Below are 18,713 nucleotides of genomic sequence, written 5' to 3' on the forward strand. Positions count from 1 at the left end.
AAAGCACAGGGAGAGACAGACTCAATTTACAATGTAAGATGAATTAAAGGCCACACAGACGTACATGGTATTTACAATCTGAAATATAATCAGTTGATCTTTTACCTCATTTTTTATTTATTTATTTTTTATTTTTTTTTTTTTTGCAATTTTCAGAGGTTGATTTATAATTTGACATTTGGATGTTAAAGTGTTAACACAGACAACCATTGGTCATATTTTCTCTGACCAGAATCATATTTACTTGTTTCTATGTGAAACGCAAATCCAGTAGGTGGCAGTAATGCACCATGACGATGTTTGTCAACAGCAATAAAAACAGTAAAAAAAAAAAGAAAAAACGACACAAACGTGTGTGATATTTGAAGAAAGATAAACATGTCTTCGAATAGTGGATAAAACTATAACTCGTGGGAGTAATAATACAGGTTTATTTGTCATTTCCCCTGCGGAACTGCCATCCAATAGGGGGCAGTAAATTACGACTACGAAGAAGAAGAAGACAGCGAAGAAGAAGACGACGACGGAGGAGGAAAAAGCAACAAATTTGTGTGTGTTATCTTAGAGGACAGTTGTGCCTTTGTCCTACGGATAAATAATTCACCCTTCGGAGTAACAATGACTCCTGTTAAGTATTTTAAAGGGTTAAAGAACGAGCGGCTAACAGCTGCTGCTGAAAGGGTCGAAGATTTTCAACAAAAGGTCCAGAAGGAGGAAGGTACCGACGGCCAGCACAAACAGCTGGATATCACGATAAAACCTGGATTACACGTACACAGATCAGGTACGTAAATCTATAACAAATTAACCATTGAATGTGACTCTTGGAGGATCACTCGTGGTGCTCGGTTTAGTGTTTTTGTGGCACAGACAGCTGTAGTGAAAACCGCTGCTTGAAGTAGGTTTCAGATTGGATACTGTTGTACTTCCGTGTCACGTGACCGTGATTCAAAATTTGATTGGGTTTGAAGGGCTGCTGAATACCCAGCCTGAAACCAACTTCACCACGGTTCTAAGAACAAAATCTTAACATTGTGGCGATGAAAATCGGATTGATTTTAGCATTTTTTTTGCTAAGTGTTAGTAAAGTCTGTCACCTTTTAAGGCCCCTTAATGTTTCCTACATGTAGAAAGGTATATTTACATAAAAAAATTCAGATTTTGGTTTAGAAGACTGAAGCCGATGCTGCTACATGATGCTTCTTTGATGAAATTGTCAGAACACAGCAGACGTTCACACTGGTGAACACAAATGTCACTTTTTATGACGTCTACTTTCACTGTCATGTCTGTGCTCAGATTGTTGGTAACATTTTATTGTGTTTCTTTGACCCTTCAGACCTTCAACAAAATGACTGTAAGGAGGAGCTCTTCTCCAACCCGCTCGTCTGTAAACAGGAGGAACCAGAACCTCTGCAGATTAAGGAAGAACAGGAGGATCCAGAATCTCAGAAGGTTAAGGAGGAGCAGGAGGAACTACAACCTTTACAGATTAAAGAAGAACAGGAGGAAACAGAACCTTTACAGATTATAGAGGAGCAGGAGGAGGAAGAATGTTCACAGATTAAAGAAGAACTGGAGGAACCAGAACCTCTGCAGATTAAAGAGGAACAGGTGGATCTCTCCACCAGTCAGGAGGGAGAGCAGCTTGAACTAAAGCAGGAGACTGATATCATCATGGTGACTGTTACTGGCGATCACGGTGAACCAGAACCAAACAGCGAACAGTTCCTCTCACAGCAGGATCCTGTAGTTGAGGAACAAGACTATGAAGGAAGCCAACTTGTGGACTCAGATAGAGATGTGGAGCCAAACAGAAACAACAAAACCATCAGTCAGTGTAACAGTGAGATGGAAAAGAAGTCAGTAAAATGTGATATCTGTGGAAAATGTTATAGATATCAGTATGAACTGAAAGGACATCAGAGAGTTCACACAGGTGAGAGGCCTTATTCTTGCAGCACATGTGGGAAGAGTTTCAGCATGAGGAGTACTTTAACTCACCACATGAGAACCCACACAGGTAATAAGCCTTATTCTTGTGAAATATGTGGAAAATGTTTCTATAAACCTGCTAATGTAATTGCCCACATGAGAAGTCACACAGGTGAGAAGCCGTATTCTTGCAAGACATGTGGGAAGAGTTTCAGTGACAGTAGTAAGTTAAACACTCACATAAGAGTTCATACAGGTGAGAGGCCATATTCTTGCAGCACATGTGGGAAGAGTTTCCGTAAAAGGAGTGCCTTTACAGTGCACATGAGAACTCACACAGGTGAGAAGCCTTATTCATGTGAAGTATGTGGAAAGAAATTCAGTAAATCGTATGATTTAAGTATTCACAAGAGATTTCACACAGGCGAGAAGCCGTATTCCTGTGAAATGTGCGGAAAATGTTTTTATACATCTGGTCATTTAAAGATCCACTTGAACACTCACACTGGTGAGAGGCCATATTCCTGTGAAACATGTGGAAAGTGCTTCTATAAATCTGGTCATTTAAAGGGCCACCAGAGAACCCACACAGGTGAGAAGCCATATTCTTGTGAAATATGTGGAAAATGTTTTTATAAACCAGCAGATTTAACCGTCCACGTGAGAATCCACACAGGTGAGAAGCCTTATTCTTGCAAGACATGTGGGAAGAGTTTCACTGACAGCAGTAAGTTAACTTCCCACACCAGAGTCCACACGGGTGAGAGGCCGTATTCCTGCAGCACGTGTGGTAAAAGTTTCTGTGCGAGGAGAACTTTGACTGACCACATGAGAACGCACACGGGTGAGAAGCCTTATTCTTGCAAAGCATGTGGAAAAAGTTTTGGTAGCAGTAGCACTTTAATCGGTCACATGAAAACACACACAGCTGAGAAGTCATATTCTTGCAGCACGTGTGGGAAGAGTTTCCGTTTGAGGAGTAACTTAACCGTCCACATGAGAACTCACACAGGTGAGAAGCCTTATTCATGTGAAGTATGTGGAAAACATTTTATCCAATCTGGTCATTTAACTGGTCACATGAGAACTCACACAGGTGAGAAGCCTTATTCGTGTGAAGTATGTGGAAAACAGTTCAGTAAATCTGATCATGTAACTGTTCACATGAAAATACACACAGAGAAGCAGCCTAATTGTGATGAAACATGGTGAATGTTTGAACTCAACACATTAGTCTTTGAGATATGTGGGGAGAATTTCACTCATGTTTTCTTTTTATCGTCCACACCAGAAAGAATTATTGGCCGCGTCATTTCGATGTCTGTCTCCTGTATCTATGGCAGAATTGGTAATAAAGTCACAGTATGTTTAATACCTGTGAAATCTTTGTTTTCATTTTAAGATACTCTAGGTTTTGCATTTTATGAATGCAGTGTGATTCTATAGTTGTTTGGAACCGCAGAAACACAGGGGACCTCGTTCTGGGGTGTTTGTGCCCGAAGCGAGGTCAAGCCGAGCCAACATAGAGGCAGCAGGATGTGAGCTGCAGTCAGTAGGAGGTGTTGAGGTCCAAACACCAGCTTTACTGCCTGAGGATCACCTTCATGACATTTCTAGATCTGTGAGCAGTGTGGAGAACGTGTACCTCCCTATACCTTCATGTCAGAGAAAGGTGGTCCCAGGGGCTTCTGTATCAGTGATTAGTGCTGACTTTAACATGTTAGTTCCTGCTTTATGCAGCCCTTCCCTGATAAAGAACTTTATTGGACCATTTGTCTGTAAAATATAACATTAATCAAATGTGTGTGATTCTGCTCAGACATGGAAAAAGAGATGGACAGTGTGTGAGTATTTAATTATGCCACAAACAGAAAGAACGCTCACTAACATCAAAAGCTGTGATGGAGCATTCTAATATATATTTTGTGTTCATCCCAGTATATATTTAGAAAAAGGTGTATTCTCAGACAGCTGTTATACTTTATTACAAACTGATTTATTTTGTTTTATTGTATGTAAGAGGAGAGAAAATAACTAAATCAATCTTCATCATGATGGATGTTCTCTGGCTAGTGGTTTAAAAATACAATAAACTGCCATCCAGTAGGTGGCAGTAATGCACCGTAACGCTGTTTATCAACCGTTAAAAACTCAAGAGAAGAAGAAAATCAGGAAGTTATGTGTAGTATGCAGAGGACGGCGGTGCCTTCCTATTGTAGATGAAAACATTGACTTGTTAGAGTAATAATGACTGAAGCGGAGTGTTTTAGAGAGTTAATGAACGGGCGGCTAACAGCTGCTGCCGCTGAAGGAATATTCAGAGTTTTTCAACAAACCGTCCGGAACCAGGACACGGAGCGTCAGCGCGAACTGCTGGATATCATCTTAAAGCCTGAAATAAAGTTACACAGGATAGGTATGTGAAGCTGTAGGTGTCTTTAATTCAAGTAACCACCGGTTGTGATGGAAATGACGTTTATTTAAACGTCATTTTAACCTCAGTGTTCATTAGCTTATTGCTCACTGTTAGCATATCACAGCAGGTCCGTCAGCTTTTAATGTCCCCGCAAACATTTCCGCTGTGTTGAGAGGATTTGCGCCGCGGTTCTGTGTGGGGATGGTTCCCCCTATTTCTGTGTGTCTGTCACTATAGGTCCGCGTTTTATTCAGTCAGACTCCAGGGCCCGAATTTGCGGATTTAATCAAACTCATTTCAAACAGCAGTGTCTATAAATGTAAACATCCCACAAGGGATCCAGTGGAAAACGGTTGTATGAGTTTTGAGTTTCAGCCTGATTGGGATTCAGTGATATAGACCAAAAGGCATATCAACATTCTTTATGGTGAGACATATCTTTACTCAATGAAGTAACAACAAAAAAACACTGGGCCATTTGTAAGACAGCAAATAGTTTGCTCCCTGGTCTGGTCTTAAGGGACAGAGTGGATTCTTTTCCAAATGTTGGCAATAAATAATATGGATAACACAGACACAGTTTCTCAAAACTACAGAAGACACACTCACTGGTACACAAGTGATTTTTCTCTATGATATCCTTTTTAATATGCACAGAGTCAAGCAGTGAAGCACAGGCTGATCTGTGTTCACCTTCACAGCACTTGTTGTGTGTTATGCTGAATGAGGATGGGCCTGTGTGATGTCGCATCTCTCTGTATGCAAATAAACACACAGCAGACACACACACACACACACTTTAATGTCATTTACCTGCTGCAAATAACAGATGGCAGACATGATTAAACTGCTGCTGGTACAATATGTTTGTGTGACAGTGAATTCCTCTGATGTAAACATTCCTCATTAGAACCTGCATCAGTATCTGGGATAATTTATTAATTTATTACATATTTATTACTTATTTATGTCACTTTTTAAAGTATTTTTATCATCACAATAATAACACTTTGTTGTCTCTCTTGGACCCTGCAGACCTTCGACAATATGACTCTAAAGAGGAGGAGGTTTTCCCTGATCTGCAGCTCTGTAACCAGGAGGAACCAGAACTTCTGCAGATAAAAGAGGAACCAGAGGAACCAGAACTTCTGCACATAAAAGAGGAACCAGAGGGACCAGAACTGTCACAAATGAAAGAGGAACAAGAGGAACCAGAACCTCCGCAGATTAAAGAGGAACAGGGGAAAGTCTGCACCAGTGAGGAGGGGGAGCAGCCTGCACTAAAGCAGGAGACTGATATCATCATGGTGATTGTTACAGATGATCACGGAGAACCAGAACCAAACAGTGAACAGTTCCTCTCACAGCAGGATCCTGCAGCTGAGGGCCAAGACAAGGAAGGAAGCAAACAAATGGCCTCAACTGTAAATGCAGAGCTAAAGAAAATGAAGAAAAACATCAGGCACAGTCAGTGTGACACTGACACAGAGAGCTGTGGAAAATCTTATCAAAACCAGTTTGAACCGAAAGAACAGAGTCACACGGGTGAGAAGCCTTACTGTTGCAACACATGCACAAAATGTTTCAGTAAAGTTAGATATTTAAATGCCCACATGAAAATTCACACAGGCGAGAAGTCGTTTACTTGTAAAATATGTGGGAAAGGTTTTTTGATACGCTTTTCTTTAACTCGTCACATGAGAGTTCACACAGGTGAGAAGCCGTATTCTTGCAAAATATGTGGGAAATGTTTCAATACTTGTCACCACATGACTCTTCATATGAGAATTCACACAAGTGAAAAGCCATATTCTTGCAAAATATGTGGGAAAACTTTCAGTGTCCGTGACTATTTGACCAACCACATGAGAACGCACGCAGATGAGAATCCATTTACTTGCGAAATATGTGGTAAAGGTTTTTTTAACCGTTTTTGTTTAACTCGTCACATGATAATTCACACAAGCAAGAAGCAATGTTCTTGCCACGTGTGTGGGAAATGTTTCAGTACTAGTCGCCAAGTGACTCGTCACATGAGAATTCACACAGGCGAAAAAGCATATTCTTGCAAAACATGTGGGAAAAGTTTCAGTGTCAGTGACTATTTGACCAACCACATGAGAACACACACAGACGAGAAGCCGTTTACTTGCAAAATATGTGGTAAAGGTTCTTCGAACCGTTTTTCTTTAACTCGTCACATGAGAGTTCACACAGGTGAGAAGCCGTATTCTTGCCAGTTATGTGGAAAAGCTTTCAGTACTAGTTGCCAAGTGACTCTTCATATGAGAAATCACACAGGCGAAAAACCATATTCATGCAAAATATGTGGGAAATGTTTCAGTGCCAGTCACTATTTGACCAATCACATGAGAACGCACACAGGTGAGAAACCATATCAGTGTAAGACATGTGGGAAATCTTTCAGTAGACGTGGTACTTTAACTGTCCACATGAGGTCTCACACAGGTGAGAAACCATATTCCTGTAAGACATGTGCCATAGGTTTTAAAACAGTTAGTGGATTATACGTCCACATGAGAACTCACAGAAAACAGAGGCCGTATTTCTGCGGAATATGTAAGAAAAGTTTCAGTAAGAAGGGTAATTTAAGAGTCCACTTAAGAGCTCACACAGGTGAAAGACCACATTCCTGCCAAACATGTGGTAAGAGTTTTATTTATAGGTGCAATCTAAAGGTCCATATGAGAACTCACACGGGTGAGAAGCCGTATTCTTGTGAAAAATGTGGGAAGAGTTACAGTCAAAGTGGTAGATTAACTGCCCACATGAGAAGTCACACGAGTGAAAAGCCGTATTCCTGTGAAACATGTGGAAAGAATTTTACTACCAACGGTGCTTTACATGGCCACATAAGAACCCACACGGGTGAGAAGCCGTATTCTTGCAGAACATGTGGAAAATGTTTCAGTACCAACAGTGCTTTACATGGCCATGTAAAAACTCACACGGGCGAGAAGCCGTTTTCTTGCAGAACATGTGGGAAATGTTTCAATCACAGAGGCCACTTAAATGTCCACATGAAAACTCACATGCGTGACTCAGGCTTATAGTTGTGAAATATGGGGAAACATTTTTCCAGTGTCGCAGATTAGCTGTCCACATGAGACTTTAGACCTCCAACATTTGTGGAAAAATGGTCATCTGGGTGGCCAGGATTGAAGAGGTGTGTAGTCCCTTTATGACACTTTTCCTCAACAATGACAGTGTTTGTTGCGTGTTATAGCATCTAGTCAGACATGGTGATGAGTTAGAGACTGAATAATAGTTTAGGGAATGTGTTAAATCTGTTATTACGTTATGTAACAGTAATGTGTGTGATATTACTCAGACGTTGATTGGAAAAGGAGGTGTGTGTCTGTAAGGACTAATGTTCTGCAAAGAACAATAATAAAGAAGTTGCTGCATCCTAAAAGAAGCATAGCCTTAATTACACTGTCTGTGTATCTGAACAGAATGTTTCTAGTGTGCTGTGTGTCAAAGATTCAGCGATACTTGTCCACTGTATTTTCCAGTCGGCAATGTGAATGTTTCCTGTTAGTTGTGCATGTTGAGAGGAATGCACAAAATTACCTGCAACTGCTCCCACAGGTATCAGTCCAGAGGAGGGGGCTCGAACAACAATCTGCTGGGGCGACAATCAGCGTCAAATAAAAGAGACAAACTGCTACCTGAATGATTTGTACACTGCTAACGGTTCAAAGCCTGATGTATTCAATCATTGTCTGTTTCTTCATCATTACACTTTGAGATTTTGGAAACTCAGTGAGAGTCAGCCAGATTTTGAAAGTAAACACACGCCCCGTTCTCTCGGAGCTCACCCCGAAGCCACGCCTCCCAACCAGTCTGTGACTTCAGCCATCATGCACGTACCTCTCTGGTGCGCGCAGAGCAGGAAGAGAGTGACAACCAGCCAATACTCCGCGCAGGAGCGCCTCGTAGGATTGGCTGATGTTTTTAGTTTTTTATAGCTTCCACAGATGATTCATATTCTTTGTTTTAAAGCGAAACTGCCGAACTAAACGGCATTGGATTGTAAAGAGAAGTTACACTAATTTAACAAAAAGTGCATCAGAATTAAATCTCCTACCCTACCTTTAATTGTAAGAGACTAAAATGACTAACTGATACATGTTCTGAGCCCAGATTATGGATCAGGGCTCATTTTTTTTACATCGAACAGGTTTTGACAGTTCTCTGCCGAGCAGGAGGCGGTTACATCTTTTAAAACCTTGGTGTGCATCACAGAAGAGGAATTTAACCTCACTCTCAGTCTTTTCTTGAGTTGTTCTCTGCTAGGAAACCTTCAACGTTCATCACACAACAACATCCCAGACATTTTGGCCGCAGTCAGTGACCTTCTGTAAGTGCTCCTCTGTCACATACACATTTCTCAGTCACATCAGCATAAACAAGATTATACATAAACAGCAACGGATCCAGAGATGAGTGATTCAGTATTTCCCACTACAAACAGCAGAAACCTAACATGTATCTGAGGTTTTCAACTGACTTTAATGCCAAAAAGATGTATTTCATAAAAACTCTTTGACTAATAATACTGAGTGTAAGAAAACAATGACTTACTTCATTAATATGAATGTCAAAGAAAGAACATCAGCCAGGTTTCTTGTCTTAACGACCATTACAGGAAATCTGTCTTGCCTTAAGCAATGAGACTAAAAGTTTATGCTGTTTTACATGTATTAAAGGTAGGGTAGGAGATTTTGAAAACTCAGTGAGAGGCAGCCAGATTTTGAAAGTAAAGACACGCCCCTTTCTCTCGGAGCTCACCCTGAAGCCACGCCTCCAATCACATGGACGCGCATCACCTGAAGACGAGCTGCAGTCTGTGACTTCATGCACGTACCTCTCTGGTGCACAGAGCAGGAAGAGAGTGACAACCAGCCAATACTCAGGGTCCACCTGGAGGATTGGCTGATGTTTTTAGCGTTTTATAGCTTCAGATATTCATATTCTTCGTTTTAAAGCGAAACTGCCAAACTAATTCTGGCCAAACTCAGGAATATCATTGGGATTTCAGGAACTCCTTCACAATGACTCAAAAACTGATATATTTGAAATATTTTGCTTTTTTTTGTCGTGAAAATACAATACAAAAAAAACATGATCTTTCAGACCCAAAACGTCATAATATTCATCCATTCCCGTTTAAAGGAGAGTCCAGTAGATGGCAGTATTTGGCCGATAGCGTTGTTTGAAGTCACAATAAAAAGGTGAAGAAGAAGAAGAACTGATGCAGAGTTTGTGAAAGACCGTAGTTCCTCCTTTTTGTTGATTAAAGATCACGCGTTGGACTAATAATGACTGAAGTTGAGTATTTTATAGAGCTAATGAACGAGCGGCTGCTGCTGAACAAATATTCTGAGTTTTAAAACAAACGTTCGTCCAGAAGCAGGAAGAAGACACGGAGCGTCAGCGCGAACTGCTGGAAATCATTTTACAACCTGGATTAAAGTTACACAGAACAGGTAAGTACAGTTATAATCACCTTTAATCTACTAATAATCAGTTTTGATGGAGATGATGTTTGTTAACGGTCTGGGCTCATCATTTAGTAGCTTTCTGGTCATTATTAGCGTGTTTTAGTGTTTACATCGCGTTTCTGCATCATGATGATGATGATGAAATGAGGTTTGTCTGGGGTGGGGGCATCTGAGCAAGACTTTTACACACCTCTCTTACTGTTGACATTTACCTACCTCTGAATAGAGAATCAGGATATTCAGTATTCTGCTCAGTGTTTCTGAATCAAGCCATTTATACCAGCACACCCCTGATTCTGAAGTTAAACCAGTTCTCTGTATTTATTCTGAAGAAAAAGGTCAGCCGCAAATTGAAAATATTTTTTGATATTGTTTCAGAATCAGACATACGTTATTAATCCCAGGGGGAAATTGCTTTCATTCCAGGTGCTCCAAGCATGATCAGAAATAATAACAGGTTAGAAATATAAAATAAGGTAAAAGAGCAAGTGAATAACATAAGAATTCTGTTTTGTAAACAACAAACTGATGAAGAGTGATGCTTTGTTTACAGGTGTCTTCCTCACCTTCATACTAATCAGAACATTTTAAAGAAAATTGTACAATTTTATATCCATCCGCCAGAAACACGCTCAAACACACACAGTTTGTCTCTATTCCTTAAATAAACCTGTAACTTCAGAAAAACAGTGCGAGGTTTTCGTATTCGTTGCTGACCTGTGACCCTCCCTGTGACTCTGAAACACCGGACTCCTGCAAAAGCAGGGTGCAATGATGAAGAATGTAAATGAGCCTCCCTCAGTTAATGCCACTTAAAAGAAATCTCTTGAAAAATAAATCCTTTGCTGCATTTTTCTTCTCTGCATCTCAGTACTGCGTGGTTAAAAACGACAGTGGTGAGTGGTGGATAGGTCACACAGGACTGTGACAGCTGCGCTAGCATCATAGAGCTCCCTGTCTAACTTGGTTATATATGTAATATTAGCTGCTGAGGTGGTGGAGTGGTAACACTCATTCGTTGAGCTGGATGCTGCTACAATGGGAGTCAAGGTGCTGATGCAGCCGACTGTCCTGCAGACTGTGTGTGTTGCTGTTTTGTGCATGCAGGGCGTAGGCGGCTGTGCAGCCTGCTGTGTTGTGGGTTGATGTAAAACTGGCCTTAAACAAAGTTAGAAAAACGAAGTTATTCTTTTTTGAGAAAATGATTTAGCCTGGTTTTAAGGATCACACACTATATATCACTGTGTCTATGAATCATCACAGCTGCACGATGTGGCAGATAAGCTAAGAGATGGGAACAATAACTTAATTCATTGATATGGTGTAGAAGGGAGGCTACATCAGAGGGTGAAGTCTGAAGTCTCCCCAGCATGAGTCCTGATCTCCTTTTAAGCTCATTCCTAGTGCCGTCTCCAATCACTGATAGCTAGTTCTATTGATTACTGATGTAAACATCACTGTCACTTGAATTTATTAATTTAATTTTCTGACACTGTGGAGCATCAGACTGTGACTCTTACATTAAAAAATGGACTGAATACATGTGGTTTTCATGTGATCTGTTTATCTCATAGATTCAGACCAAAGACACTGATGTTATTCATGTGACCTCTGGATGGTTTTATTTCTTTTATGAATGCACTGTGAATCTGTAGTTCAGATAAAAACATCAGGGAGTTTTGACAAAGCTGTTTGTTGTTGTTGATCATACAGCTGCTGATAATGTAAAGTACTTTTTTTCTGCCACTAGCTGGCGCCACTTGACAAAGAAAGATCAGCTGGGACATTTGAAGTAATCTGATTATAGTGTGCTGCTGCTTCTACTTGTAGTATTTGAAGATTTTAAATTTATATATATATATTCATCAACATCTAGATGCTTCCTTAAAACCTCCTGACCTCTGTCATCATTACTTCTTCTACAGACAACAACAACAGTCTCATGGGACAAAGACACACACTGATCAAATCATACCACACAGTTTACAGCTCGTATCAAACATACACAACAGAAGAGTCACAAAAATAAGAAATCTGACATCACATAATCACATCCTGAGAATCAAACAGATTTCTGCTCAAACATGTAACAGAACACACACACAGGTTTAGTTTTGTCTAAAGCATGCTGATCCATTTGAGGCTTGTGGCCCTCTTTCTGTTTTTTGTTTATTATTTTGTTTTGCTAATGATAAATAATTTTTAATTTTAATTTTTTTTTTTAAATAATTTTTTAAAGAAATGATGGAGTGCTGTGAATTTACCTCACTGCCTTTAAATGATCATACATGATTGTGGTGAAAATTTTTGGGCCACAGTAAATTAAAAGAAGTCTGAGAAGTTGTGTGTGTGTGTGCGTGCGTGTGTGTGTGTAACCTACATTCAAACCTGCAGGAGGTGTTTTGTACCACGTGCACGCCTGTCTGCTCGCTCTGAGCTTCCAAATCCCTACTTTGACTGCAGCCCGTGAAGGCAGCACAAGAGCCGCCCCGCTCTACCGGATTTCAGCCGGTAGTCCGTCGGTCTCTGCCGGCGACATTCATCCCTGTCTAAACCTTCGGGACCGCCCCCCCCCCGGACTTTTCCACCTGTTTGCCGGCTGCTCGGTCAGTTTGACCGCAGGGCGCCATGGAGCGGGCCTGAAGGGACGCGGAGGAGTTCGGTCCGGATGACTCTGCCGTGCAACAGGCACCTGCGCTGCAAACTCACTGAAGGCTGCTCCGAGGAACTGTTGCACGAAACCCCGCCGCGATGTCCCTGCTGTGCGTCAGAGGTACGGACTGATATAAAGTGTGTTCTGTGGTGAACATGAAGCGCTCAGCACCAGGGGTTCGTGGCTGTTTGGTGGACTTGACGTGAATGTTTAAACTTTAGATTGAGCAGGTTGAAAAATGAACGAGTGTCTGAATTAAACCTAGAAATAATTTTATAGCAACTGAAAGAGGTGGTGCTGATATAGTGGTGGAGGAAGTACTGAAGCTGGGTACTTAAGTAAAAGTACCAGCAAAATATTTACTTAAGTAAAAGAAGTGCTGCATCAACAATCCTACTTAAGTGAAAGTCTTAAGTACTTTTAAGTAAAAGTCCTCACACAGTGAGCTGTCTCTCGGGTGCAGCCATGTTGATAAAGAGTGCAGCTGTAGCTCCTGGTGGTTCTTCTGCCTCTACAGATGTCTTTACTATCAAACCCCTGCCAGCAGCTCTTCTTCTCTTTGAGCCCCACTCAGAATGCTCTGTATATCCACCAATCATAAAAAAAAACATGTCTTTTAAATATGTCCACTGGCTCAGTGGAGGCTGACTCTGGATCCATGTTCAGTGCTAGGGTAGCTGCAGAGGACAGGAGGACAGAGACAGTCTTATCTATCTAGCTTTGCTCTCTTTGGAGCTGATGGAGCCACCTGATTGGTTCAGATAACAACACAATCCATATTTTTGTTTAGATGGAGGAGACATTTTGGCAAAACTGTTCATAAAATGTAACAAGTAATGACAAACGGAGTAGAAAGTACAGATAACAGCTGCAACATGTGATTGAGTAAAAATCTAAAGTATGTATTATTTTTACTTAAGTACAGCAAAGAAGTAGAAATACTTAGTTACATTCCACTACTGTAAATATGTGCATATGGGGGGAGTTTTTCTTAAACCTAGCCAAGTGGTCTTGATGTCAAAGGAAACAGAGAAATACTCCCATGTGGAGCAGGTGTCCTGTGCATTAAACGTGTGGTGCAGACGTTGTGCATCTTTTGTTGTGAGACTGATGCGATGTTGGAAAACACTTCATTCTTAAATGGAGGTCTGAGGTGCGGCGGCGGCTGGCCAGTTGAGCCGTCACATCCCTCCTTTTTTTTAAGTGATATTTTTACTATGTTGTTTATTTATTTATTATTTAAATTAGTTGATCAAATTATTGACTGAAGCAAAGAAAGTAAGAATAAAATGACAAATGACGGCTACTGAAGCAACATTAAGTTTGATTTATTCTTCTTTTGAGTTGCTTGCAGCTGTGGCGCCAGTTAATTTGAGGCTCACTGCAACATGTAGGGTCTGCGCGGGATATTTTAAACTGTAGGACACAATAGTTGGTCTGCAGGACATCGTCTGAAAGAATAAGAAATATGTTTTATTTATTGTAAACCAGCTCTCTGTCTCTGCGTGCAGCCAGATAAAGTTTGGGTCCACCACACAGTGCTGCCGGTTTGCTTAACATTTTTTGGCTCCTTCCCAGATTACAAATTGCTCTTCTCTCCCAGACGCGCTGATTGATTTTCACACCATCAAACTATTGTCTGGCTATCTCCAACTCTCAGCCTCTGGCGTATTGTTTCTCACTGACCGTTCCTCCTCTTTGGGTGTGTGAGTGCTGCCTGAGCCTGGAGGGCCAGCACCACAGAACTCCTCTATTACTGAATGATGAGATAGGAGTGTGGTGGAGGGAGGTGATGGAGGTGGGGGTGGGGGTGGACAGCTGGGTCACAGTGGGCTCAGACAAGTGGAATTATAAAAAAAAAAAAAAAATCATTTTGTCTCATAGCTTGCAAAAAGAGATTGAGCGAGTGTGGTTCAGCTGTAAATCGATCGGCTCACCCGGCTCTGTGGATCACCTGCCGAGAGTCCGCTGATTATCAACAGATCATTAATGGATGTGTAAATAAGAAGAGTTTTCACAGACTCACGGCTTGTTTCCACAGCACCAGTGACCAAAAAATCAGATAATTGTAGGTGGGATTTTGAGAGTTATTTAGTCAAAGTGTTAATCCATCCATTTTCTTTATCTTATCCGGGGTCGGTTCGCAGTCTAAGTCTAAGCAGGGAAACCCAGACCTTCCTTTCCCCTAGCCACCTCCTCCAGCTTATCAGAGGGGAAAATCCAAGGCGTTCCCAGGCCAGCTGAGAGACATAATCCCTCCACTGCATCCTGGGTCTGCCCCGGGGACCTCCTCCCGGTTGGACATGCTTGTAACACCTCACCAGGGAGGCGTCCAGGGGGGGCATCCGATCCAGGTGCACAGACCACTCCGTACACCTGGCTCCTCTCAACGCAGAGGAGCTTTGACCCTGTTTGGCTGCTTGTGTTCGCTATATGCAAAAGCTAATGGTCATAGATGAGGGTAGTGATGTAGATCGACTGGTACATTTTGTTTCTATCGAACAAACTATGAAATTGTCTGATCTGACTTTTCTAAAAGTGAATCTCTCTCCAGATTCTGCTCCACTCTGCTTCCAAATTCCTACAACCCTTCTTTTCAGAAATTGCCTCGTTTTCCGTGTCCTTTGGAGTCGTCTTCTGTAACTCTGCCACTTTTCACCATTTTTTTTCTCTTTTTTTCTCACATCCACACGATCGGCTCTGTCATCATCATCATCATCTTCATCATCATCATCATCATCATCATCATCGGCTTTAAATGTCTGTCAAAACGTGGATGGAATCATTTCTGTCGATCACGTCTTCTATCAGAAGTCGCAACGGGGAATTATGAACTAGTTGCAGGAGATTTAAGGGAAACAACCAGGTTTTGTGAAATTAATAAAGCTATTGATACACACTGCAAAACCTAAAGGAAAACCAACTCCTCCATGTTCCCTCCCCTCCTCCTCCTGTTGAATGCCAACGTTTCCTTCTTCTGGTAGATTTGCTGTAAGTGATTAAAAGGACCGAGTCAAACCCGCTGAGTGGCATTCCTGCTTCCTCAAGCTTCCCCATGATACTTTTCATAGACCATTTATCCTCATTCCTTGCTGTGTGGAGGGCCCTCAGAGCCTGCACGGTGGCCGGCGGTCTGCTGCAGATTTAAAAGCAGCGGATGGGAGGACGCAGGCTCTGACAGCTCAGTCCGTACCCACACTCAGCTATTTCTGGACGGCAGTTAGCAGCAGAAAAAATGCATACAGTAATAAGTGTTCTGCATCATGTGTTGAGTGAAGAAGCAGCATTGGAGAAAATGATCCGGCATTAATAGGAGATAAACACGTTCAGGTTGGAGATGTCAGAGAGGGACGCTGTGTCTGTGTGGGTCAGCACACAAACGCTGTAATTTTGTATTTTTCTAATGCACGATAAAGGCCTGGTTTGGATCCATAAAGATAATGGCTAAAACCTTGTGGGTTGTGGGTCAACAGATGCCACAGGTAAGCACAGGAGGTGAGGACAGACCAGGACAGCCTACGCACCGGCACACTGTGCTGGAATGACAGACACAAGTAAAGCTCCAGCGGCCTGTCTGGGAAGAGGGGGGTGGGGATAGAGGGGGAATAATCCCCACGCCATCTGCTGCTGTTGCTGTCCTGTGTGTCTGTGTGTGTTCAGGCTTGTGTGTGTGTCAGGCTCTGACTCACGTGGGAAAGTGGATTTTACTTCCTTCTTCTCATTCCTCCCTTGTTATGATAAGTCTACTTCCTGGTATTGAACCATGCTGCGTCTAACAGGCCTTTCCTTACACCCCTTACACCTGATGCCATACTATTCAGTAGGCCCTTATCACTCATACATAATGGTAGTAGTACTCTTACTGATTATGGTAGTAGTATGCTCTTACTGATTTTTGCCCAATTAACCTGGTGTCGTCACCCTCATTATTATTAGTTTGATTGCTGCAAGGCAATCACAGAGGACATTCCGGGTCAACTTCAAGTTTTTTTTTAAAAAATTATAGTTTTTCAAATATTAAGCAATTTCGGTGTCATCTGCCAAATGTATCTCCTCCTACAAATTTCAAGCTACAGACTCCATTATAGTCTTAAAACGCTCATTAGATGTTGCTCTATCAAACTTGTATTCAATTTTCTAATTTTCTAATTCCAAATCATTTCCGCACACCAGGCTCTCAAAGTTGGAGTGGTTTTTGAGGTTACATGGCTGTTACCATGGTGACAGGCTGACACACAGAGGCATACAAAGCAGCCATATTTGTAGTCTTTATCACACTTTAAGCCAGCGGTCCCCAACCTTTTTTGCACCACGGACCGGTATCATGTAAAACAATACTTTCATGGACCGGCACAGAAAAAAAAAAGTGCATAAAGAGACAACTTACTCATGCTACTTATGCTTAATTAGTGGGAGCCTTTGAGCTTTCTCAGCAATGAGGTGGTCCCATCTAGGGATAATGGGAGACATGACACCCGAAGTGTGTTTCTTATGTCCAGTCCACTCCGTAATTTTGTTTTGGCCGTCATTAACTGCTTCAGTCGTTCTTGTTCATGTTTTCTTCCATGGCTCGTCTTTTAATGCAGGGTGCTCGGTCTCGCAGTTTTGAAGGCTTCGTTGCCTCATTTGCGAGTCTGTCGCCACATCACTCAGAGCGGACTTGGTGTGTGAGAATCACCTGTTGCAATAAATCCGTATTTTAAATAGGACTCCTGATATAGTCTTTTAAATGCGGGTTTCTTTTTCTTTGAAGGGGTAGGCTCCTCTTCTTCTGTCTCCTCGTTAGGCCTTTTCCCCTTTCCGAAGAAGCTCTCCAAAGACGTTTGTTTTTTATTCATTTTTGCTTGTGGGCTTAATTTTGGGGTTCCGTATCCCGTGACCGAGACAAGCGTCTGGGCAGGTGCTTAAAGGCACAGGCGGATGAATCTGATCGATTTATAAATGAAACAGCTTTCAGACTCAGATAATGAAAAATATATGTTTTGCTCAGTCTTTCTGTGCGGCCCGGTACCAAATGACCCACGGACCGGTACCGGTCCCCGGCCCGGTGGTTGGGGACCACTGCTTTAAGCATTATATCTGTCACATTGATCATCCTTCAGCTGTATACAACTTTTCCACATTCAAATCACACAGCCTGTGCTTCTTATAATCTTATGGTATTATTCCAGCCTCAGACCTTTCATATGGTATATTCACAGGCTATTCTTTAAGGTCATGACTTCATACTGTTCTTGTCTTCAGCTGTTTCTTTTTCATATCTTCCTAATATTCAAAGATTTTCTACTTTTTTTCTATTTTCAAAATAAGAGCTTCATCTTTTTACATTCTTAACTGTGTTTCAGCAAATTAAATTCATATTGCAGATTCTCCAGCATTTCAGAGCAATCCTTCACATCAGCATTCAAAGCAGCGCTTCAGCTGCAGCAATCAAACTTGCATTTTCTTCAGTTCCCATTAACTGTCCCACCAGTAGGTTCAGTAGGTGCCTTATCTTCCATTATTATGAGATTGCACAGCAGATTGACTCCAGCTTGATTTCTGGTTACTTTTATGTTTTGTTATCTAAGTCCTCCTGAAGTCACAGTTAACCCAAACACAGGCAAGGAGGGGGAGTGTGAGTGAAGCTGAGGTAAAGCAGTGTAGAGGTCATGTCCCAGATTGTAGAGGTTTGTAAAAGTAGAGACCAAAACTGATTTTGTACCAAGGTGTTAACATTATTATTTTGTCTGTAATGATGGATGTTTGGAGGTCTTTGGGGATTGACTTTTGATCCAGCCTCAAGTGGCCACTTGAGGAACTGCAGTTTTAATGGTCTCCTGCATGAACCCTGGTGTTTAGTCCACTCCGCAGATTTTCAGCCAGATTTTAGTCAGGTCTTTGTGCAGGTCGGTCAGAAACGGCTTCTGGGGGTAATGCTTCATTAGAAGAGACGTTTGCTTTGGGTCTTACAGCAGACTGAAGGTTTTCTTACAGATATTCAGTCTTCTTTTTTCACTTCTTCCTCACAGCATCATACTGCCACCACCATGTTTGACTGTGGGAACCGTCTCCTTTGGGTCATACGCTTCTTTCTTGTATTCATCACAATGTGCTGCTAAATGATTCATTGATAGTTAGAATTCTGTCTGAGTTTACATATATCCTCTGTTCCAGAGGGCGAAAGGAGAGAAACATAATG

At 41.7% G+C, this 18,713-nt stretch overlaps 1 protein-coding gene and 1 pseudogene across 4 annotated transcripts; both read left to right on the forward strand.

Annotated features, from left to right (window-relative positions):
* Positions 1-511: 511 nt before the first annotated feature.
* Positions 512-7,768, forward strand: LOC114440916 (gastrula zinc finger protein XlCGF57.1-like). 4 transcript variants are annotated; one of them, XM_028413569.1, is made up of 3 exons: positions 512-784; positions 1,340-2,779; positions 5,387-7,768. In XM_028413569.1, exons 1-3 carry the CDS (start codon positions 619-621, stop codon positions 7,423-7,425), a joined length of 3,645 nt encoding a protein of 1,214 aa, XP_028269370.1. In that variant the 5' UTR covers positions 512-618; the 3' UTR covers positions 7,426-7,768. The 4 variants fall into 4 exon arrangements, with proteins under 4 accessions (XP_028269370.1, XP_028269371.1, XP_028269373.1 ...); XM_028413570.1 differs by having other exon boundaries at positions 1,340-2,023; XM_028413572.1 differs by lacking the exon at positions 5,387-7,768 and having other exon boundaries at positions 1,340-3,307.
* A 4,622-nt stretch (positions 7,769-12,390) lies between these two features.
* The window catches only part of LOC114440912 (protein unc-13 homolog B-like), a 114,368-nt pseudogene continuing 108,045 nt past the window's right edge, over positions 12,391-18,713 (forward strand).

The sequence above is a fragment of the Parambassis ranga genome, chromosome 9, assembly GCF_900634625.1.
Source record: "Parambassis ranga chromosome 9, fParRan2.1, whole genome shotgun sequence".
Classification (NCBI taxonomy): Eukaryota; Metazoa; Chordata; class Actinopteri; family Ambassidae; genus Parambassis; species Parambassis ranga.

What these genes read in the sequence shown, in the direction of transcription:
- LOC114440916 (XM_028413569.1), top strand. Translation starts at nt 619, where the DNA reads ATGACTCCTGTTAAGTATTTTAAAGGGTTAAAGAACGAGCGGCTAACA. An exon ending in ATTACACGTACACAGATCAG is followed by an intron (nt 785 to 1,339) that starts GTACGTAAATCT and finishes TTGACCCTTCAG; the next exon opens with ACCTTCAACAAAATGACTGT. An exon ending in CCACATGAGAACGCACACGG is followed by an intron (nt 2,780 to 5,386) that starts GTGAGAAGCCTT and finishes TGGACCCTGCAG; the next exon opens with ACCTTCGACAATATGACTCT.